General features: G+C 46.6%; 1 protein-coding gene across 1 annotated transcript; it reads right to left on the bottom strand.

Annotated features, from left to right (window-relative positions):
* On the bottom strand, window positions 1-24,513 carry LOC112263568 (matrix metalloproteinase-15-like). Its single transcript, XM_042330860.1, has 10 exons — window positions 23,444-24,513; window positions 17,417-17,565; window positions 16,862-16,984; window positions 16,461-16,768; window positions 12,361-12,522; window positions 11,610-11,965; window positions 8,198-8,336; window positions 6,323-6,473; window positions 5,903-6,021; window positions 1-5,604 (listed from the first exon to the last, which is right to left on the bottom strand). The coding sequence occupies exons 1-10, from the start codon at window positions 23,567-23,569 to the stop codon at window positions 5,120-5,122; spliced, it is 2,118 nt and encodes a 705-aa protein (XP_042186794.1). The 5' UTR covers window positions 23,570-24,513; the 3' UTR covers window positions 1-5,119.

Raw genomic sequence — 24,513 nt, 5'->3', positions numbered from 1 at the left:
TTTGTTTTTAGAGCATTTTATTGTGTACATGTCCAGCATGGATAGTCAACACACTCAACAAGAGGTGAACACACAACACAAATGTATAAAATCTTCACTTTCTACAGCAAAATAAAATAAAAACACATACGGAATGTTATTAAAAGTACAAAAAGAATCATACGGAGTTCAAAGAAAAATTCTAAATTAATATTACAAATAATCATGATAATCATACAGACAAATTAACTTTTTATTTTCATCCCATCAATGTTAATAGGCGTGGTGAGGTTTGGAAAAAAAAACGAACTCACTGAAGCATTGCCCGGGTAGTAACTTTCACACAACATTTCTGTAACGTTGTTAAAACATTTGCGAGATGTAACGTTGCGCTGCCATAGCCTGGTAGGCTTTTAGTTGCCTGGCTTTCCAAGGATCTGGGAGGAGCAGTCTACCGTATGTCAGTTGAGAGTTAATAGCATGTGGTTTCAGTTGATCAGGCTCAGCTGAGTGAGTAAGGTGAGATGCGCTCTGGGATAGGGATGCACACCCACTGAGTGTGTCTGGAGCTGAGGCATCGAGACTCAGTCAAAGCGCATCGATCATCTTCCCACCAACCTCTGGATCTGACAAACATCTAACAGAGGATTGAGAAATTGAAAGCAAGGATCAAACTGAACCCTTTTCTGTTGACATGTCTTCCATGTCATCTTTCTAACATATCTCTCTTTCTCTCTACAAAGATCAGTTTGGCATCCTGTGTGGTTGTTGTTTGCAATGAATAACAAAACAATTTTGTCAAGCTAGTGGTTAACTGTGAGACATGATATGAAGCAACTGTACAGGATGCCTGTGAAATGCACTGGCCACAAACAACAACTAATGGAATATATAGAATGAACATAGTCTGCTGTGTTCCTCTCTATCTTGGATATAAAACATCAGACTGCCTTGGCTGCTCTGCTCCCTCCCTGACCAGGACAGAACTGTGGGGTTGGGAGAGAGTGGGATTGTGGGAGGAAGGAAGAAAGGAAGCTTCCCGATCCTGAACTAGGGCTCAGCCTGCCTTCCTTCTGGGCTGGAGCAATGACAGCATGGAGGACAATGCTGCACTTTGTGTGAGAGCCCATTGTTACAGTCCCCCTGGGGCCAAGGCTGGGCCTAGACGGGCTTCAGAGAGGACCAGACCAGCACAGAAGAGTACAGTGGTGTTGAACAGAGAGAGAGCGAGAGGAAGAAGTTATTACTATAAGGCTATAAGGAGACTACAGAGTAATAGCACTCGAAAATATACATACTCACACAAAACACATACACACAGAGTGTTGATACCTCAATCATTCCCTGACATAATATTTCAGAACTGTATTTTTCATTGCTGTATTTTGCATTGCATGAGAAAAAAAAAAGTTAAACAAAACTAAGCAGTCTTGGACTCAATCCCAGAGTGCTCTTTTAAAGGTTCTAGTTTACTTCAAGCAGGCATATCCTTTGTGAAATTTCCCACTTTTCTGTTGCATCTGCTCGAGCTAGTTCTTAGGCAGGCATCGTTGGGGACTACAGTGTCTTATTGGGGAGATGTCTCAGACACACCGGGAAACAGTTGTAAAATAAATCCACACTAAGAGATAGACATACTAGGAAACACAAACAGCCACATAGGCCACTACGGCCTGGAACTCGCAGAGATAGTCTACTCCATACAGGCACAAAGATACGAGCTATCCCAGATAAAGAGCGAGTAAGGCATGGACTGTGTCTCAGACAATGAGTGAGCATTTTTTGAGTGTGTCCAGATACCTTCTAGGCCTGCTGATGGTGAGTTCCCATTGATTTGGACAGGATGGGTGGGTGGATGGGGACGGGTGGGGGAGGCAGGGGGTTGAAGAGAGAGGGAAGGCTTTTACCTCTGATTAACTCCTCTCTCAACCTCGCAGCACAATGAGAGGGCAATGGGACGGAGTTGGTCTCCTAGCAACCCCATCGAGCGGGATCCATCACTGACACACGCAAGACGTCTCATGACTGTGATTCCTCTCCGCTGTCAAGAATATTTATAATAGCCCTTTTAACTGGCCATCCGCCATCTCAGTGGTATTATGGGAGCATCTCACGCGGCATCCTCTGTACACCCCCTACCTCCGTCAATGCCTCAGACAGACATGCTCATCACAACTACTGTTTGACAGATGGTAAACAGTGAAACCTGTCAGGTATATGAGTATAAAATGACCCATCTCTACTTTACAGCAACACCTTTCTCAGTATCTTTAGAGGGCTGCTAGCAAATCTACCTGACGTATGTGTACTGTACATGGGCCTTGTGGTGGTCGAAGAGAAGAGCATAGGGAATACATAACAATGTGAGAAATAAAGAGGTCACATACACTGCATGCTACTATTTTCCTTTGGTATCAGAATAGACTCCACAGTTCCTTCTCTGGAGCTAGTGAATGTGGGTCATACAGTATGACACAGTGCCAATAAGGGTCCCCAGTGAGCTCCTCTCCCTCACTCCCCCTACTGCCCTACTCAGCTGTAGGAAGGGATCTCTGGTCTCTCACTCAGCCTGCCCTGCAGCCTTCCCAACCCCTTCCGACAATCACCAACATCTGGGTAACACAATCCAGGAACAGACCGTAAGCCTTCCCAAATACTTAACAGATAAGGTTTCTGTGTTTGAACTCCTTTAGTAGATCTCTAGCCTCTCACGCCCTCTCTTGTCCCCCTTCTCCCTCTCTGGTAAAGTCTGTCTCTCTGTTTGGACCTCTCACAAAATGAAAATAAGCCTGCTTTGGTACAGAGAAGGCTTAAGACACGAGGCTGGGGTTGAACAATATTTTAAAACACCTGCTGTTTTTAAATGAGAGGATTAGCTGTATGTTCAGAGGACTAACTCTCTAGAACAAGCTCAGCGAGAGAGAGAGAGCGAGAGAGGCCCTCCAATCTATTTAAATCTAGGGGAGAGGGTATTACAGAAAGAGGGCTCATTGTGTGGTACATTACTTGAATTATATGTATAAATACATTTCAGTGGAGGCTGAAGTATCATTTGTTCCAAATATTTCTCAGATTAAAAGCATTAGTCAATCTCTTATGCACAGATGTTATTTCAAACTCTAGTTTTGATTTAATTTTGGTTGAGTTGTCAACTAACTTCAATTCAAAATGAAATCAACAAAACATTTCAGCATGTCATTCCCAGCTAGCACATAATGTTCTGAGAACCATATGTTTCTTAGAGCTTGGTGAGAGCATGGTTGTCCTATGGTTATTTTTGCATAAAACCTCCTCACAATGTTCTGGGAATGGTGCAGGGTACCCAGCTAGCACACAACGTTCTGAGAACCATGTTTCTTAGGTTGGAATTTCAGTACTGCATCATAACATTACCTATAGGTTTCCTCATGGTTCTATTTAAAGCCATGTTCTCAGAACGATCAGAGAACGTTACGAAACAAAGTTCTTCTGTGAGAATTTCGGTACTTCTGAAGGACTTTTTCTACAGATTTTCTCATGGTTCTATTTAAAGTCATGTTCTCAGAAACATTAAGAAAAGGTTCCATAAAAACCACAAGAAAACATTAGTAACGTTCAAAGAACGTTTTAAGAATGTTATTTAAAAACATATACACTCCGTTCTCAGCATCAATGGACTAATTCCATGGATAGAGAGCAGAAGATCATAAGTTCCTAATCATAAGAAGATTAATTAACATGTGTCCTATCTGTGCTTGGAGTTCAAAACAGTTAACCTAAGCTAGCAGTGGTATTAAAAGTAGTTTTAAGTTTATTTAATTACCTTCAAATAACCTATAATTTTCATTCTCAGAACATGAACAAAACCTCACAGGAAAACTTTCAGGGAACCATAGTAAAATGTTCTCGCAACCTCCCAGCAACCTAAAAATGAACGTTCCCAGAACAGGCTAAATGTTCACTTCCATTCTCAGAACGTTTAAAAAACGTATGGCTTCGTTCCCAATGTGCTAGCTGGATTGGATTTAGGTTAAAAGTTTGGTGGGAAAATTAGATTCCCTTACGTTGATAACTTTTTGCAAATCCAATCAGTTTCCCACATTGATTCAACATCATCACATTGAAATGACGTGGAAACAACATTGATTCAACCAGATTTTGCCCAGTGGATATTCATTCAATACCCCGTCTCTCTCCTTCCTCAGTACCTCAACTGCTCCCCCAAGTCCCACACACAGTAATTTCACAGTGAATTGCCTTTGTCTTACATTTTTTGGGAAAGAAGCGCCTTTCTTTTCCAACCCTTCCCTATCATAACAACTCAAACTCTCATTGCCACGGTTTAATAGGACCGAAACAAGGTTCGAAATGAAAGAGGCACCACGGGACCATGTTTGGTTGAATAACCCAAACGTTTGTGAAAGTTGTCTATAAAGTATGGACAACATTTACAATATCATCCATGGTGCCCTTGAATTAAAAACAGATGAGAAAACCAAAAGTTCAGTTAGTGGCTGTTCAACATGGAAGGTGTAGTGATAAAAAGCATTGGGTGAGTTGCAGTTCAAAAAGTGACACTGTTTACACTGTTCTCTCTCCTGTTGATACCTGACCTGCAGTAGGCCTGCTTCAGCTGAAGGAGTCCTGAGTGAGGGAGGAGATGGGAGGGAGGGAGGAGGAGTGGAAGAGGGGGGTCTCTCTGCTTTTCACAGAATCAAACCTCCTTCACTCCCTTCATTCTGCGCTGCCGTCTCTCTCTATCGCTCTGTTTTGTCTCTGTTTCCCTTTCAAAGGCTAATCCAAGAACCAGATGGAAGTTTTCTCAGAGAAACCCCCTGTAACGGGGCGGAGAGAGAGAGAATAATGCAGACACTTCCTGGTTTAGAAGAAAAAAAAGACTCACACACAATATGAACCAAACAAAAACAAAAAACAATGTGCAAACTTTCTGATATAAATAGACTACAGACAACTCATTGGGGAGAGCACCATGGGAGGGGGACGAGTTAGGTGTATGTGTTTATGTTTGCTGTGTGTGTGAGGGTGTGTATGCATATGTGTGTACGTATTTGCACTTATGTCTCTACTACCATGTTTTGGATGAGAAGATGGAGGAACGAGGATAGGATTCAGGTGGGGGGGTTATTAAGTGGGTCAGAGGTCACACCCAGTCCTGCATGGAGCGTTTGCAGTGGACCAGCAGTTTGGGAGCTCCTTTCCTCTTCAGTGTGTTGATGATGGCGTAGATCAGTCCCAGGATGCACAGCACCAGGACCAGGGGTACTGTCACCATGATGATGTTCATAGTGCGCGTCTCGCTCTCGTCGATCTTCAGCACCACGTCCACCTCATTGGTCTCCTCTTCTCTCTCGTCCTTATAGTCTACATCGTTGGTGCGGTCTCGATCCTTGTCCCGCTCCTTGTCCTTCTCCTTGTCTTTGTCCCGGCCTGCATCAGGGTTGAAGGGAGGGCGATCCACGTCGGGGACCTTGCGGCCTGCGTCGGTGTCCCCGTCTCTGTCTGGGTCCAGGTCCACACTGCAGCCCATGAAGTCCCTCAGGATGGATTTAGGGTAGCCCGGCTCACTCTTCATCCTGTGGTTGTCAAACTTCCAGTATTTGGATCCCTTGTAGAAATATGTATAAGCTGTGAGGGGAAGACAGGAGCAAGATGTTAAGTACTAAATACGCTGTTATGATAATCAAATACTTATCCACGGCATTGAGTGAGACAGCAAATAGAGTACAGTTCTGGGGGAAAGAAAGACAGCCAAAAAAACATTGTCTTTTTCTTCATCCTTTCAAGATGTCACTTTTGTCCCTACTCAGCTCATATTGCCTACACTAAGCCCCCTCTCTCTCTCTTATTGACCAGACCCACCCTTCTCCTTTGTTCAGAGTGTTCATTACTGGCATTTTCCTGGCCACCCTCTCGCCTCTCTCACCTCCATCATCGCTGAGGAAAGCCCCCTTGGGAGAGGACGGGACCGCAGAGCCCCACACACTGATTGGTTTGGGGTAGTCCTTGTCGACTGCACGGGACTGTTCATTAAAGCGCCAGTACCTAGAGACGAGAGGGAGAGAATAACAGTATGTCAAACCCCTATTCAGCGCTTATGTTAAATCAGGCATTCAAATAGAACTCAGAGTGTATGTGTCTTCTAAGCCAAAGCAGTCAGCACAAAAGAGATGACGCCACATCCTTACATGCCAAGAGATCATACAATTGTAATCGTGAAAAAACATATTCCAAAGCCAAAACAATAGAAGACCATTTACAGTAGTAAACACATGATGGAAACTCCCATCTGTCAACGTGGAAAAGGGCAACAATTAACAGATAACTGCGAGAGTCCCTTCCTTACCAGTCTCCTTTGAAGAAGTATGTGAAACCTGATGGTTCCCACCAGATGGCTGTCTCTATCTTGTCATAGGGGATGTCCCTGCCGTAGTCTGTCAGCTCCTGGGGGTAACCAGGCTCCAGGTTTGCCTCCCTGAACAGCCAGTACTTATTCCCTACAGGTGGAGGAGAGGAGGGGGAGGAGAGGAGAAGTACAGTGATGTGGTGGAACATACATCAAGGAGATGACAGAAAAGGGAGGACAGATATTGGGTGGGACATAATAATTCAGGAGGGAAGGAGAAAGGCATCCGTGGTTAACGGTCCTTTGTGGAGCAATGCATAGGGACTTTCCCTTTCCAACAACTACCACTCATCAACCTGGAGATCGCTATGGAAACTGTTAACCTGCCGTTACATTACAGTCTTGTTTATTCGCTGGCTAGCATGCGCCAATAACAGACATTATAGAGAGTGAAATTGCGTTTATGCACAGCTTTGGTTAGATATAATGAATTTGAAGTGGTTCGAGTGGAAATGTTGAGGACATGGCGAGTCGTTTTTTATTGTTTTACAGTATGTTAGACACAGAGGCACCATCTGCATGCCCTGCTTTCTGTTCTCCTGGCCCAGCTTTTCATTGAAAACAAAAACCTTTGCAGTCAGCATCTGGAAACAAACGGCTGATGCAACTCTCTCACTCACATCTGCCAGATGTGGCAGGCCAACTTTTTTGTCCCTTAGTTTCTTTCCTATGGCTGTCATCCAAATTTCAGAAGGCCTTGCCAATGACATCACTTGCCCTGGAGACTTTCTTTAGGGCGAGCCAGCTGTCTTAAAGAACTACAGCCTCAAATGTATCCCCAAAAAGCGGTTTCACTACCTCCATCTGTCTTTCACTGTTTCTGGTTACAAAACCCATGGAACAAAGAGATGCCAGCGGGATCTATAATAACCTCTACTGACAAATCATATTGTGTTGGTTCTCCTAAGGATATTATTATGTGTGGTTTATCAATTGGGGAGGAGGTGGGGTGGGAGAATCAATAGAAAGCTGCAATGAGTTCTGGGAGAAAGCCTTATAGCAGCGAAAGCTCTTTTTATGTCAATATAATGAGGGAAAATGATCCAAAATTAAAGTGAAAAACCTTAATGTTAGTGGGCATGGGACGGTTTCTATGGCAACGGTGCAGGGAGGAAAGAGGTAGTTGTGACCGAATGAGGAGGTCTGGGGAGGATTACAGCTCGAGCCAATGAGCATTCACTGCCACCATGGAGATCTCCTGTCTAGCCCAATCCGATTGCATTTTAGCACAAAACTCTAGGGATCTCCAGTCCTCCCATTTTAACTTAACGATGTCATTATCTTTTCCATTTCGACAGAAAGATCATCTCTTCTATCAAAGACCGTTTGTCCATAATATACTATCCGGGGTTACAATACGTTTGGGGCTACAAGCTGAAGTGAATGTGGAGATCAAGGAACAAAAATAAGTGTTAATGTGGAATTAGCAATGTTTACTCACTACTCAACTGTAATTAAATTGTAATGTGGAAAATACTAACAGCTTTAGGTTTCGGCTCCAAGGCACACTGGTGTGAAAAGAAAATACACGCACTACACACACAGAGGACTGAAACAATGTTTGTGAATCTATTTTAGTATCAGCAACATTGCTTCATTACAGTGTAACCAAAGCGTTCAGTTGTTTTGTGATTGCTGCTACTTCAACACATAAACAAACACAGTTTCGGTCCTCTGAGTTGAACTATTTCTCTTCTGTTTAACCCTCATTTCAAAAACAACAATGACTAACTGCGTGTGCATGTGTGCGTGCGCTAGCCTATAGTCTTACGTGTGCGTGCACGTGAGGTACAACGATTAGGAGAGAACAAAAACCTTTAAAGAAGACAAATTTCCCATCGTGTCTCTCGTAGGCTGCATCGATGTCCCCAGGCAGTCCCCTCCAGAAGTGACCAATGGGCATTGGGTAGTTGTCCAGCACCCTGTTCCTCCGCACCCTCCAGAACCAGCGACCCTGTCAGAAAAAGAGCGGGGAGAGCCGTTAGATGGCACATCCACTGGAGCTCTATTGCTCAGCATGACCTCTAACCTGTGACCCTGCCTGTGACATGGCTCTCTGGAGCTCCAGACCTAGCTGGGATCTGCTGCCTGCATGCCAGATATGGACACAGCACTGAGTATCAGCAGTTTAGTACCATCATGCAATCCATAAATTGTAGAGCCGTATGGGAGAGAGGAACAGAGAGTGCCAAACATGATGGGCCACGCGCCTGGTAGTTCCTGAACATCCCCTCTCTATCAGAGCCTGTTCAGCACATTGCCTGGAGGAGGAAGTCTTCACAGTTACGTTCAACAGTTTGGATCAATCAATAGGAGAAATACTTCAATAACGTACGCATACACTACATAAACATCCCGGCACACACACACACACTCACTCTCTCACTCTCTCTCTCACTCAGTGTGTCCTTAGTAAGTCCCTAGTCACATGGTGCGGTGGGCGTCCGAGCTTGACCATCACATTCCCTCCATCTCTTTGGCTCAGGCCCAGACCTTGAGATGACTTCAGACATGTCTAATATCTAAACCAGACCCAGGAACGCAGCCAAGGGCCTCTAAAATGAAACCGTCTGTTCTAACACCCAGCCCCCCTCCTCTACATCCACTAACCCCCCTACCCTTCTCCACGCCACACACTCCCCCATTTTCATTTCACCACCACGGCACACTCTGCGGTGTCTAAAAGAGAGGGTAGGGTCCCGTCTATAGAAAGAGAGGGCACATTCAAGTTCCATTTAAAAGGTGAGGGAAACAGCTTCTAGCCCGTACTCTCTCTGTCACCCGACTTCAACACAGGCTCTGTTCCAGCAGCGTTTGGGGTTCAGGAGAAGCCTGCTGCTGGGTGGTCGGGATCCCAAGCGCATCCGAATGCCTGCACTACATGACATGCCTGCCAGAACGGACAATGAAATAACTAATGCTTGAAGGCTATTAATACCCACGACCACAGCACTGAGCAGATCGCATGTCCAATTACTGTGGGAACTGGTTTGGGCTTGCTGCATGTTGCATGAGGAGCGTTTTACGAGTAGGACTTATATAAAGTAGTTAAACTGGTCGAACTGCTCTGTTTGTTTTAAGTCAGCACAAAACACGTCTGAAACGGTACAAGAGGGAAATCGCCCTCTCAGTGTAGGCCTAGGAGTGCTTTCCAAAAATGACCTCACAGATCTGCACGCTCATTCATTAGTGGTACGTTAATAGCATTGGCTGTCAGCATCAATGGTAAAAGCTAAGAGTTGCATCTTCGTGGCAGCAGCTCTTGTCTTTGTCCTTGAAGCGGGGAGTGCAGCCTGTTAGTGAACAGAACATAATTTAAAGCAGACCTGCCCTGCATCCAATCTACTCCAATCTTCTGTGAACATGGAGAGGCAGGAAGAGAAGAGGATAACAGAAGTGTAATTACGATTCTGAAAAAAGCCCACCCCTACTAGTCAAATGTACTGACTGTGGAGCCTCACTGGCGGACAAGAGAAAAGAGAACTGACCAGATATGATTTACTATGAACACTGCTCAATGTCAGAGACAGTCTGGGCCTGATGGTACCTTTCCTAAAATAGGCTGAGGGCATTAGCAGGAGATGGCTTTGTGACGTTACAGTCGATCGTAATCTAATGCATGTGTACTTCAAATAAAGCCCGATGACAAAAGAGCACAGCACAGTCAAAGATGACTCTTTTCCTCACACCCCTTCAACTCTATGCTGCCTGTAGCGTACACCCCCTCCGCCCTCTCCCACAGAGACCGTTGGTGAGAGACCGATAACTGAAGTCAGGGCAAATGGCAGTTTATGGGAAAAAGAGACATCCAACTCCAAGTTCAGTAGAGTGAGAGTGCTTGACTTGGACTGAAATAGGTGCCGGCACTCATTTTGGGTATTGTTTATATTTACATGTAGGTGCAGGAGCTCCACAGTACTTTTGAGCTAATATTCTATAAGAGGAACAGGAGCTCCACAGTACTTTTGAGCTAATATTCTATAAGTAGTGCAGGAGCTCCACAGTACTTTTGAGCTAATATTCTATAAGTAGTGCAGCAGCTCCACAGTACTTTTGAGCTAATATTCTATAAGTAGTGCAGGAGCTCCACAGTACTTTTGAGCTAATATTCTATAATTAGTGCAGGAGCTCCACAGTACTTTTGAGCTAATATTCTATAAGTAGTGCAGGAACTCAAGCAGTAGAACATATTAGGTGCCGGTACTCAACTCAGGCGAGCTCCTGCCCAAGTCAAGCACCGGCTCTTTTCATACGAAAGAGAAGTGTTGACCACCTCAACTGAAGCATAAACAGTGAAATTCTCTCCAGCTGTTGGCAAATGGCCTAACAAATGGTTCAAACGAGAGCCATCTCCACAGCCCTGGACTGGTTGGTCCTGCAGTTGTTCAGGCACATCTGAGACCTAGAGAGGGCTGCTCCTCTCCTCTTTACGGGGCTCCAGGTCATAAAATAAAACGGCTCTGGGGTTTTACAGCTTGCTTAGGGCCCAATTGAACCCAGGCCCTGATCCACCTTCCCATAAGGCTCTCCAGATGCTCCTAACCTGGGGATAGCAGCTTTTACTGCACTAGTGAGAGACACAGACAGACAGCATCATGGTTATCACGCTCACTGGCTGCAATACGAGCAGCCTTTGATCAAATGACCTACTAGATCAAATCTAATCACATTTTATTGGTCACATATTTAGCAGATGCTATTGCGGCTGTAGCGAAATTCTTGTGTGCCTAGCTCCAACAGTGCAGTAATATTCAACAATACACAATAATACACACAAATCTAAAAAGTTAAAGAATGGAATTAAGAAATATAGAAATATTAGGACGAGCGATGTCAGAGTCTGGAGTATAAATATATATATACTGTATATATATGTGACGGGGTGTATAGATCATATAGACAATATATGGATAGAATATCTAGTATATCTGAAGAATAGTATATGTACAGCTATAGTTAAATAGGATAGGCCTTGACTAGAATACAGTATATACATATGAAGTGGATTAAACAGTATGCAATCATTATTAAAGTGACCCGTATTCCAAGACTTCAGTATGCACATAAGGCAGCAGCCTCTAAGGTGCATGGCAGAGTAACCGGGTGGTAGCCAGTTAGTGACAGTAGGTAGGTCATGCAGCCATCCAAGAGCATCAGTCCCTAGCAGCAGCACTGAGACTGAATCAACTCATTTCATGTGTGTGTGGGGGCAGTCTGAGGTCCTCACCTTGAACACAAACATCTCTCCCCTGAGCATGGTGACCGCGTCGAAGTTTCCTTCACAGATGTTTGGGCCGTAGTGGTCCGGGCGGTCAGTCGTGTGGGGATTGTCTGGCTTTCGGGGTGGGGCGTTGGGGGGAGAGTTAGGGGGAGATCTGGGCGGAGTGTTGGGAGGAGAGTTGGGTGGTGACTTGGGGGAGAGTTGGGTGGAGAGTTGGGGGTGACTTGGGGGAGAGTTGGGTGGAGAGTTGGGGGTGACTTGGGGGAGAGTTGGGTGGAGAGTTGGGGGTTTGGGGTCTGGCTGGGCTGGCCGGCGAGGAGTAACCGTGGGAAGAGCCTGGGTGGGTGTACCGTCTGGCTGACCTAAAGAAGATAAAGTGATAAACGCATTAATGAAAAGCAGTTAGAGGTTACTCTCCACTCAAAAATACTAAAAGGAAATCAAGGGCTCAGAGATTTGTCCTCCAACTGATCTCATAATTGGTAGCTGTGTCCTGGTTTTGCCCAAGCTAGATAAGTTGATATGTGAGTCAGTAGGCTGATTTTCCAGGAGGAATGTAGAGTGGAAACACAGACCTCCGACTACTCCAACTCAAATCAGGGTTCTAATCACAGGGGTGCCCTGGGCTGGAACCCCCCCACTCTTATACAGTTATACTGCAGTGCCCAAACAGACTAAAACACTGAAAACCAAAGCTCTTCCAGTCAACATTTTCAGGTCCATACACCAGCAGTTTTGTTATGGAGGGCCAACTCACCATATATCTGTTGTATTCCTCTGAGGTCATCCTCGGGCAGTTGAAAGTCGTCCGTTTCCATCCACTGGTAGAAAGGAGCCATGATGGCCATTGGGTTGTTGGAGTGTTCCAGGCCCAGGGCATGGCCCAGCTCATGTACAGCAACAAGGAACAGATCATTACCTGAGAGAGAAGAGAGAGTGATATAGAATATAAAAAGAGACAGAGCGAGAGAGAGAGCGAGAGCGAGAGAGAGGAGGATAGTCATTATCATACTCAAGGCACTTAAGAAGTATACACCTCGTCACGACTAAACCTAAAATAGACAGTGAGTGAATAAAGTGAGAAGTCCCCTTGTGTAACACCACTGACACTTGAGCTGTGATCACAAGCAGGAAGTGTTAACGGAGTTAGACGGTTTCCTCAAGGGGGGAATGGCAGACAACAAGTGGAACAGGCCATTCAGGCAGCATCTCACACAATGTGTCTTTATTCATCCTCTAACTAACTGTGTGTTGGTTCAGGAGCCAGAACACTTCATTAATTAATGCTACAAAAGGCACTGGAAACAGGACAAGCTAGTAGTGTAGACTTATGTAACTGAATGAAAGACAGACATGTACTGTACATGGCTTCCAAAAGAATGCGTCTAAAATAGAAAGCTCAGGGCTGGGGTTGGGTTGGGGCTTGAGCTTAGGTTGGAGCTGGACCTGGGGTTGGGTTGGAGCTGGACCTGGGGTTGGGTTGGAGCTGGACCTGGACCTGGGGTTGGACCTGGGGTTGGGTTGGAGCTGGACCTGGGGTTGGGTTGGAGCTGGACCTGGGGTTGGACCTGGGGTTGGGTTGGAGCTGGACCTGGGGTTGGGGATTGAGCTTAGGTTGGAGCTGGACCTGGGGTTGGGTTGGAGCTGGACCTGGGGTTGGACCTGGGGTTGGGTTGGAGCTGGACCTGGGGTTGGACCTGGGGTTGGGTTGGAGCTGGACCTGGGGTTGGACCTGGGGTTGGGTTGGAGCTGGACTAGGGTTGGGACTTGAGCTTAGGTTGGAGCTGGACCTGGGGTTGGGTTGGAGCTGGACCTGGGGTTGGGGATTGAGCTTAGGTTGGAGCTGGACCTGGGTTGGACCTGGGGTTGGGTTGGAGCTGGACCTGGGGTTGGACCTGGGGTTGGGTTGGAGCTGGACCTGGGGTTGGACCTGGGGTTGGGTTGGAGCTGGACCTGGGGTTGGGTTGGAGCTGGACCTGGGGTTGGGTTGGAGCTGGACCTGGGGTTGGAGCTGGACCTGGGGTTGGAGCTGGACCTGGGGTTGGACCTGGGGTTGGGTTGGGGCTTGAGCTTAGGTTGGAGTAGGACCTGGGGTTGGGGCTTGAGCTTAGGTTGGAGCTGGCGCTAGTGTTGGAGCTGGGGGAGGGTTGGAGCTGGGGGTGGGTTGGAGCTGGGGGGTTGGAGCTGGGCCTGGGGTTTGAGCTTAGGTTGGAGCGGGCGCTAGGGTTGGAGCTGGGGGAGGGTTGGAGCTGGACCTGGGTTGGGTTGGAGCTGGACCTGGGGTTGGACCTGGCGTTGGAGCTGGACCTGGGGTTGGGTTGGAGCTGGACCTGGGGTTGGACCTGGGGTTGGGTTGGAGCTGGACCTGGGGTTGGGTTGGAGCTGGACCTGGGGTTGGGGCTTGAGCTTAGGTTGGAGCTAGCGCTAGGGTTGGAGCTGGGGGTGGGTTGGGGCTTGAGCTTAGGTTGGAGCTGGCGCTAGGGTTGGAGCTGGGGGTGGGTTGGAGCTGGGGGTGGGTTGGGGCTGGGGTTGGAGGTGGGACTTGGATTGAAGCTGGGCCTTGGGTTGGAGGTGGGGCTGGGGTTGGATGTGGGGCTGGGGCTGGGGTTGGAGGTGGGGCTGGGGTTGGGGCTGGGGTTGGAGGTGGGACTTGGATTGAAGCTGGGCCTTGGGTTGGAGGTGGGGCTGGGGATGGGGTTGGAGGTGGGGCTGGGGTTGGAGCTGGGACTTGGATTGAAGCTGGGCCTTGGGTTGGAGGTGGGGCTGGGGTTGGAGGTGGGGCTGGGGTTGGAGCTGGGACTTGGATTGAAGCTGGGCCTTGGGTTGTAGATGGGGCTGGGGTTGGAGGTGGGGCTGGGATTGAAGGTGGGGCTGGGGTTGGAGGTGGGGCTGGGATTGGAGGTGGGGCTGGGGTTGGAGGTGGGGCTGGGGTTGAGGGGGAAGTCAAGGGGTTTTCCCATTTTGATCCTGGTTATTGGTCCCAAGTGCTGGCCAAGTGAGGAATGCAGTTACCTCATTCTAACTGAGACTACATGGTGGTGGGGCAGTAGTCCACATGTTCAGACAGTAAGATCCTCCCATTGGGATTATGAAGTCAATGGACAAAAATGTGCTTGTTGAGGGTTTTTAATGGTGCTCTCTGTAGATAAAGTGGTTGATCTAACGTCTAATGTCTTCTGATAAGCATCAAGACACGCACTCCTCCTACCCCAATCAAAGCCTGCCGTTGTACCAGACAGACTGACAGTGACGCATTGTCACTGCAACAGAGACATAGTGACCGCCACTTCAACCGCCCTCCACAAAGAACATCCTGTGGACACTCACACAAAAATTGCCTTGAATTGAATTGACCTACTGTAACCTATAGGTTCCCCTTTGAAGTTGGTTCTAAGTTTTAGCATAGTACTTTCCCAGCGAATGACATATTATTCCTTTCCAGTTTGACCTTTGACCTGATCTGTGGACCATCTTGTCTGAAAAGAAGGCTGAGGGTGGTTGGTGAGGTGACTGTAGGGATCGCTCTATTATACTGACAGACAGCATCGTGTGGTACTACATTATGTCATAGCTTCTGTCATCTGAGGAAGTTGAGATGTTCAGCATTCCTCCTTTTGTCAGCTTCATGCTCTCACCCCCCCCCCTTCCAACTTTTCCTCCAACCACAATCTGTGACTTAGTGGGGAATCAGCACATTCATGTGACTCTAAAAATATACGACAGGATACAGCGAAAGAAAGGGAGAGAGAGAGAGAGAGAGAGAGAGAGGGAGGGAGGGGAGGGAGGGAGAGAGAGAGGGAGAGAGAGGGAGAGGGAGAGGGAGAGAGGGAGGGAGGGAGGGAGGGAGGAGAGAGAGAGAGAGAGAGAGAGAGAGAGAGAGAGGGAGGTAGAGAGGGAGAGAGAGAGAGAGAGAGAGAGAGGAAGAAAGAAGGCTCTGTAAGGTAACCCTGACAACCATGTGGCTCACAGAAGAGCAAACTTATCTCTCTTCCTCCTCACTAAAATGAACACAGCAGCACATAACCCTGTCTATGAGCCTAATGAATAGACTTGCAGCTTTGTTAGCTATCAGTGTGTAATAACCACAACACTTGTCAAGTGTGTTTAATCTTTGCCAACAATGTCCTTAATGTGCCACGAACACTTAGTTGACCTTTACTTTTAGAATTGTCGTGGTTTAAAAGGCCGTTAAAAGTAATGTGTCAGAGAGTTTAAAAGAACCAGGCTACATGAGGATGCAACGGTGTTAAAAGACAGGGTCAACATAAAAACCGGTCTCCCACTGTGGAATTACCTCAACACCCTCGCTGTGGCATTTAGACTTCTCTGTGATCTGTTGAGTAACACCTCCTACTCTCCTGACCTCACCAAGCATTACCAATCATCTGCCATCTGCCTCTGCTCTGACTGGCTCAGGAAATGACAACGTTCACCTCCACAAGGCAGGAAAAACCCTCCGTCACTCAACAAGATCCCTCTGGGCAAAACACCAGTGTGGTTAATGATTGAAAGTATAAAAAAGGTCGGATTTAGAAAAAAAGAATACTACCAATCCTTAAAACACGGCTTTGGAAGCCGGTGGGAGCTGTAAGAGCAGTATGATGTCATCCATCTAACTTTGAAGTTTAATGGAGGTAACGGCGGAGTGAAACTGCAAAAAATGTCAACAAATGAGTGATGATGTGGTTTGTCATGGCAACTATGGTTGAACAAGTGGAAGGTAGGAAAAGACCAGCTGAAGTAGGTGAGGAGAGAGGAAAGCAGGGACGCTGGCGTTTAATTCAGAAGAATGTACAAGATGTAATGGTTCTGGTGTAGAGCTCAAGAGACCGGTGTCCATCCACATCCATCACCTACCTTGCAAGTTCCCATTGCCGATGGTCCACGGCTCATCAGAGTCAAAGTGAGTATCACCACCCATACCAGGACCAGGGAAGTAGGCGTGGGCCAGGAACCCGCCCTCGCCATCGAAGGGTGAGCTGTCTCCATGGAAACCCGAGGCAAAGAAGATCATGATGTCAGGCTCCTTCCTGCGGCCATATTTGATCTCCTGGTAGGGGATCTCATCGAAGGTCAGCGGGGTCACCTTCTGCCACACCTTGAAGGCCCTACGGATGGCCTCATACGAGTTGTACTCCCCAATCTTTGGTGTGTAGTTCTGTATACTGCAAGGGAAGAGGAGGAATCCAAATGAAAACTCATTTGGAATTTGGTTATAGATTAAGATTGACCAAGATGAAGTAAATCCTGTTATTTACCTGTAGGTGAGGTGGCTCTTGTTCCATTTGTGGCCAGTGAGTGCATAACGTTTCCGCCGAACGTTGGTCTTGATCTGACCCCCAAACTTGTCTGGGACTCCACAGCGCGGCCTCCGCATGGCTCTAGGGGAGGACGTCAGGGTTACACTCCCCACTCCTCTATACAGTGTCACACTGAGGTTTTATGAGATACACTGCCCGTGATACCAGCCCAGGTGCTGTACCATTGAAAAGTTCATGCGTTTTATGTGCAGTAACTGATCTGTGGGTTCAAGATAGGCTGCCCCTAAAGATAGGCAGATATTGCTCCCTGTTGGGGTTTTGCTATCTACACCCCAGACCAGACCACCTCACACTCCTATTAACTTATCACTCCAAAGCTCAAATCCTTCCGTCTCCCTCATACTGCACAGATCCATTACAAACTAGGAAATGAATCCATTGACATGATTGGACCCCATAGGCATCAGAGAGAGAGGGGTCTGGTTCGGGACCATTAGGATGGCAGCAATGGGAGTAACGACAGAGCACAACAGGGAAGGAAGTGTGACATACGTCACCGTGCCGTGGTCCATCGCGCCGGTGACCTGCAGGCCGTAGAAACGCTGCATGTCGCTGACGGCATTGGAAAGGGTGTGAGCTGACCGCATGGTGGACATCTGTCTGCTGGCCTGAGGTAGGTAGCCATACATCCGCAGCCATGACTGAGAGAGGGGGGGGGAGAGAGAGAGAGAGAAACTTAACACTATACCGAGTGTACACTGCTAAGGACTCATTTACACATGCAGCCCAATTCTAATTGGTCTTATGACCAATCACATCAGATGTTTTTCAGAGCTGATCTGATTCGTCAAAATGACAATTAGTGGGAAAAAAAGATCTGAATTGGGCTGCCTGTCTAAACGCAGCTTAATAGGCATACAGAACAGCGTAACTGCTGTGTGGGGGAGGAAGACATGAAGGGAGAAACCTGATACAATCACAGACTTCAGATTGACCGTTCCACCTGTTAAAGGGATATATAGCACCACCACAGGCTGTGCCAGAGCGTCACGGCAGATATATCCACAGATGGAGACACTCAACAGGGTGGGCGAGGAACTCTATCAGCTAAACCATCGTGAAAGAGAGCGATCAGGAACTAACCAGGCGCACCAAGACGACCACCCCTCAAAACCCTCAGCGGATGGGATATGCCTGAGACGCTAAAGGATAAGGAGAGGCAGGGTTGGCTTTTCTCTGAAGCCCACGCTACTGTATAGGAGGCTACTGATCTTTAATTATGTAATTAGTGCTAATTACATAAGAAGGCCCCCCACACATATACTGTAATAAGCACAATTAACCCTATACTGTGGTTGCTGAATCATCGCCCTGCCCTGCCTGCTGTAACCAATGTGGAGGCAATAACAGGGCTAGTGATTGAGAGCAGGGTTAACACAGCGGGTTAACTTTATGCATCTCTGAGTTTGATTAAAAACAGCTGTGCTAGGACACCATTTCGTTGACAGCAGTTTGTGTCCGAGAGATGATAAATCCCAGTGCATGAACCAGTGAGGAAAAAGAGACACAGGCAACACGTGGCATACATTTCCTGATCTTCAAAAGAGCCATTGAACATCCAGTGATATGTTTTATCTCTCTGCCGTGACTCATTCTGCACCACTTCCATCTGTTAGTAAAAAATCAGAAGCCACATGGAGGGAGATGTGTGAATGGCCACACTTTTGTTGATGTCACTCCTCTGATATATGTACGCCTGCCTTGTGAGACTGCGTGTGCGAAGCGGCCACGTGATTTACACAAGAATAGTAACAATCTCTGACCCTGTCACACAAGCAACCATGGACATCTTGAGAAACTCTGAAAGACACACCTCCTCCCAGAGCAGTAAATTTGTGAATTACCGGGGTGAGCAGAGAGGAGGGGGAGGAGTGAGCAGAGAGGAGGGGGAGGAGTACTATAATGCCCACTTCACTTCTAGCTAAGAACCAGGCCTGGGTAGCTGGGGCTCCCTCTGGTTTCTGGCTGGCATGACCTCCCCTTCCAACCCCCCTGCTTATAGAAGACACTGGCCTTTGTGGTCCCCTCCCTCTGCTGTGGACCAGGACTGAATAGCCGGCCCTGTTTCTGGGCACAGGCTGAATGTAAACCCCTCTTTCTCCAAGGCACCAACTGGAGCCCCCAGATCCCATGCTGCTGTTGCTGCTTCTGGAAACACGGCTGACGAAGAGCCTTGAAGAGAGACACTCTCTCCAGCCTCTCCTACTTTCTTCCCCTTCATTCTCTCTTATATCAACTTCCTCTCTCTTTCCTGTCACATTCTCAACCCCCTACTGGCTGGCTCTTTTTTGCTTCCCTCAATCTATAATTCTCTCTCTCTTTCATACAAATTCAGGCAGATACTTTCCCTATATTTTCATTGGATATGGGTGGAAGCGGAGAATGGCTGGTTTATAGTTGGTTAAGGTGGGATCCACCTTATCTACCAGATAAGCCCTTATCTGTGGGACACAGACATTCCCACAATCTGAGTCCGGGGTTCTGGAGGTTGTAGGAGGTGAAGGGGTGTGTTCATACAAGACGGAAAATATATTATCCAAGCTTGTAAAATACACAACAACCAGGTTTCTATTCTCTCTGGCATAGTTCTGGACAGTATTTATTGAAGGGCGTTGGAACCAGAGAAATAGGCTACACCACATTATAGATATATGAAAGAACCCTTTTAAAAAGTAAAATGCTTTGTACCCTACCCTCTAAGAATCATCTGTAATGAATACAAAGCACGGCTATGGTTCCAGGGGGGAGTGAAGTGCTGGACTTCCTTCAGTCCAATCAGCCACCCTGTCAGCAGCTCCTTCAGCTCCAAAAGGCGCCCTGAATCCAGCAATTCACAAGGAATTGTAAAACGAGCCTCACTCGGTGTGTGTGGTTGTGTGTGTGTGTGTGTCTGTCTGTGTCCCACACAATGTCAGCCAAGACACTAACAAATGGAGAATGCTTTTATTCCTTGGACTTGGTAGCCTGCCATCTTCTGGTCCTAACCTCCAGCAGAGAGAGAGAGTAAAAATGAAGGAGAGAGAGACAAGGGGAGGAAATAAAAAACACACACCGGCACTGTCCTCCTCTGTAAGGGAGTGTCTTGTGAGAGAGAGCGAAACAGAGATGGAAACAGACAGAGAGAGACAGAGAAAGTAGAGAGAGAGAGAGAGATGGAAACAGAGAGAGAGAGAAAGAAAGAGAGAGAGAGAGACAGAGATCCAGAGAGAGAAAAAACTAAGAGAGAGAGAGATCCGGAGGGAAGACAGTCACCATTAGAGGTTAATGGCATTTCCCGTTCTCATCGCTACTCATTACCACTCGCCATGGCGATGAAAGCTTGCTTTTACCCATGGCGACGGGCAACCTCAAGGGAACACAAAGGAACTGGTTGAAATACAGAGAGTAGGCATGCTTCAGATTCCATGGATAAGCAGAAATAGAGGGAGGCTGGCTCTGCCAACGTTAAGGGTTAAACTGGGGATAAAGATAGGGTTTCAGGAAGCAATATAGTCGGCCTCCTGTGTTCTGCAGATTTAATAAACCCTAGCCCCTCTCCACCTCTTCTCTATGCTGGTCTCTCTTTCTCCCTCTCGCTCCCTCTTTTCACTTTGAAACAGTCCTCTCCAGACAAGAGCTCTCATTGTTGCTCCTCAGCTGCCTGGGAGTCCTGCAGGCCTAAATGTCTCTCCTCTGTTTGTGTCTCATTTGGAAAACAGCTGTCATACTTACCCATCACATGCAGTACAGCTGAGCAAGCCGCCTAGTTCACACTTTCTTTCTCTCCCTCTCTCTATCATTTATTGCTCTCAAACACTCCCACTCCATGTCTGTTCATCAGACAGTGTAGGAGTCCAGCCTCTTCTGATAGGTCAAGCTGTAGGCTCAGGGAGGGAGCTGATGACCATTGCGTCAGTGAGAAAGTTCAGTAAAAATGCAAAAGGAGGGAATCCATTCAAGACAGATCTCAGCTGAGCTCATATGCATATTATTCCTGCATGCCGATGAATCCCTTTATATTGAATTGAATGGAGAGAGAATATCAGCTGTAGGCTAAGTGTAACAGTTTAGCGAAGACACACACAAAGCTTGAAATTCTCAGGTGAACACCAACCCACACCTTGAGGACAGACGTTGGCAGATAGGCTTTGACTAACAGGCTGTCTGTTCTCGTCAGTCTCCACCCCGCCCCAGATTTTTTTCTTCTTCAAACAATCCCTCAGACAACAGGTCTCCCTGACTACAATTAAAGACCCCATTACCACCTAAACACTACAATGCTAATACTCAGCCAGGATGTGGCTCGTTGGGACAAGAAAGGCCCCCAGGTCTTTATGTCTGGTAAACAATGGCTGCCAGGTCAGCAGTAACAACTTGTGTATGAGCCTCATTCCTCATTGTAATCCTTCAGTCGAGTTAGTCACCAATCTGCCTCACTCAGAGTGCACTCAACCGAAACTCAGGTAAGAATGCAGTGGCACGCATTGGCCCGACCCATATTGACTAATGACAATATTGGATTTTCCTCAGCACAGTGTTTCAATCTAAGAGTCTGTACTACATTCATTAGTGAATGATGTATTATGTGACAAGAATGTTCTATACATCTTTATGGGTTTGTCTTACATTTACATTGTCTCTCCTAAATATTCCATATTATAGTATTATAATGCTATTATTACATTATAATATTGGTAATATACCTTGTTATAACAGCGCATCTCCGTTTCTCACACCAGCTGTATGTTCTACTGAGAGCCAGGCCAACAATGAGAGGCTGTGGACCACAGTGGCCTCACCACACACACCCTAACACCCCAGAGACTTACCCAGTCCCACACTGCACCACCACAACACGGCCACACTGGTCTGGTGGCAGCCACATCATTTCATGTGAGAACACCATCGGCACGGTTACCAGGGCTCTGAGAGTCTAGTGTCACATAAAATCACATTCATTTATTTTTTTTAAAATATGTATTTGGCAGTGGTAAATCCATTGTGATAACTGTATAACTGTCAAATCTGCCACAGGCCCCACAGGTGTGAGAAACGTGTATACACATGTGTTGGCAAAGGATCCAGGCAGATTGTGGTAGTTCAGACTGCCTCACGTGGGTTTGTTTTACTACTATGACTTCAAAGTGGCTTAACATTTTTATTAGTCAACAACCGACCTCAACAGCAGTGGCCCGTGAGAGAGGAAGAAACAACGTGTGCATAACTGACCCCTTCATTAAGCCTTGACCTGACGGGAGAGGCTAAGCACTAAAGTCAACACAGCATGGTTAAGTGGGTGCAGCTGGGACAAAGTCCACAAAAACACAGACCTATACAATAACAAAGGAGAAAGGGTATTACAAACATTCAACACTGTTGCGCTGGATTGAAACTGGCCCTCCACATTCAGTTGGTGTGTTGTAAAGGAAAACTAGAGGGGTTTATTCTTCTCTACACACTTGTTGGTACATTTGATTCCCCCTGGCACACATGTTAATTGCTAAGCTCTCCGCCCCAAACATTAGCCTACATCTCAGCTCACTCTCACCTATCTGGAGCAGGTTGGGAATCAGCACTACCTGTTGCTGAAGACAGAAAGAGTGACGCTCTGGAAATGAACCGTGAAAGCATTTGCCTATTCCCCCCCAACATTTAATCATTCAGTTGATTCATACTTTATGTCCAAAGCAGGGGGCAACTAGTGAGATGAGCATGGCTCAGTCAGTGATGCAGATATCTTTTCAGGTACTGTTGTAGTATTTCAAGAAAGCAAAACAACCCTACCTGTAGGAAGGTAAAGTGCTGGACCAATACTATGGATATGTGCTTACAGAATGTGGTTATAACAGTGGGATTACTTAACCTGACCCAGAGATCCTCTAAGAACAGCAGCTTTCCACATATGGTGCTGACTGCAAGAGTGTGTCAGTGTGTCAGTGAATGAGTAAAATTTGTGTAGTTTGGCTAGCAGCATGGCCTTTTTGGGGAGAGGTTCCAACCCAGGAGGACCCAATTGGCGGCGCACAAGGGATCGTCCTGTTAATATTGGAACAGCTAGTCATGAGCAGGATATGCAGCTTGGTGTGCTGGATTGAGTTCCTCAGACAGAATGACCTGGGTCATTAAGTTCAAAATGTGTGTGCAAAAGTGCCCAATTTGCAATCATGAATGTCTCATGAATAAGCAACATTTATAATAGTGATCTGACTTTTTTGTTTCAAGACTGGAACAAACTTGACCAAACATATATTTAGGTTTTCTTGCAGAAAATAACACATAATTGTTATTTTGGACCAATTGTTATTTTGAGCGCAAGGTTGTCAAGGTTATTCGCGGCTATCTCTATTGAAAGATGGGCAGTCAAATAGCAATGTCAGCAAAAGTTAACTGGGATTTGGTGAGAGCTTTAAAAAAAAATGGTATGTGTTTTGCAGCATATTATGATACATTAAAACTAGTTTTTGTATAAACACTACAGCATTGTTGTAACACAGGGAACTTTCTGAACATTAACAGTTTCAGGGAAGATGATCCAATTACCTCTGCATTAAAAGCTCCATCCTCTCCTCCGTGTGTCCCGAGACAGGTGACCCAAAGCACGAGGAGAGAGGGAACTAAAGTCCGTCTCCATAGTAGCCAAATCCAGTTTTCCCATGAAGATGCCATAGCCTACTCTTGGCTTGCATAAACCCCGGACAAGGAAATTGATACCTTGTCCAAGTGTCCACTGTGCCACTGGGTACAAAAACGCGCTTCAAGTTGTTAAGAATAGTTTATGTTGGTCACCTTCCAAGGAGTCCCTCTGAAATACTGTAAATTTTAAGAGGAACAAATATTACATCCGCTATGGCGAGGACACCAATACGGACAGTGACATTCATCAACTCCAGACAGTATCGCTTCCAGAAAACAAGGTTCACTCGAGTTGCCAGAGGTGTTGCAGCTGTTCGAAAGGTTGTCCTTTTTGATTGCCACACTACAAGTCTTCTCAACAGTTCTGTTTGAACAGACCACAATCCCAGGAGGGGGATCAGAGAAGTATTGCACTGTTGCCAGGATTTCTAAAAAGCTTGGGTAGCCTATTATTGCTTGCGGGCGTGTCCCAATTTTACTCACAATTCCATATCAGGACGTGCGGATAGAAACTAATTTCCTAACAACTAGCTTTATGGTAAGTGACATGTTGGTGTCACTGCACAGAAGCCAGCTCACAAATTCATTTACTGAACTGCTGTGTATAACACGCTTAATGTTGACAGAATAAACGAATTCCTCTTGCAAATGTGCAGATGAGCCCAGAGCAACGGAAGACGGTTGAAGGTTAAATATCGGGTCCAAGTTTGTTGACCATTATTTACGGAACCTGACAAAGAAGTTGGTCGGCTGCAGCTGTCCAACACTCGTGCAAATCTAGCGCTGAATTGCGGCGAGTCTTGTGACGATTTAATATGATGGTTCTCTGCCCGTTAAAATCCAAAATGTTCTTCCAGTTTTCCTGGACTCAGTCCACCGCCAGGGTGGGTTTAAGTGCGATTTATAGAGCGGGGCAGCTCAAAGCTGGACTGTCTGCTTCACCAGTGACTTTGTACCTTGTGCGTCGCGGTCAAAGT

This window comes from Oncorhynchus tshawytscha, linkage group LG12 (genome assembly GCF_018296145.1).
Source record: "Oncorhynchus tshawytscha isolate Ot180627B linkage group LG12, Otsh_v2.0, whole genome shotgun sequence".
NCBI lineage: Eukaryota > Metazoa > Chordata > Actinopteri > Salmoniformes > Salmonidae > Oncorhynchus > Oncorhynchus tshawytscha.
Note: the sequence above shows the minus strand (reverse complement) of the source record. Positions and strands in the feature narration are given on the sequence as shown.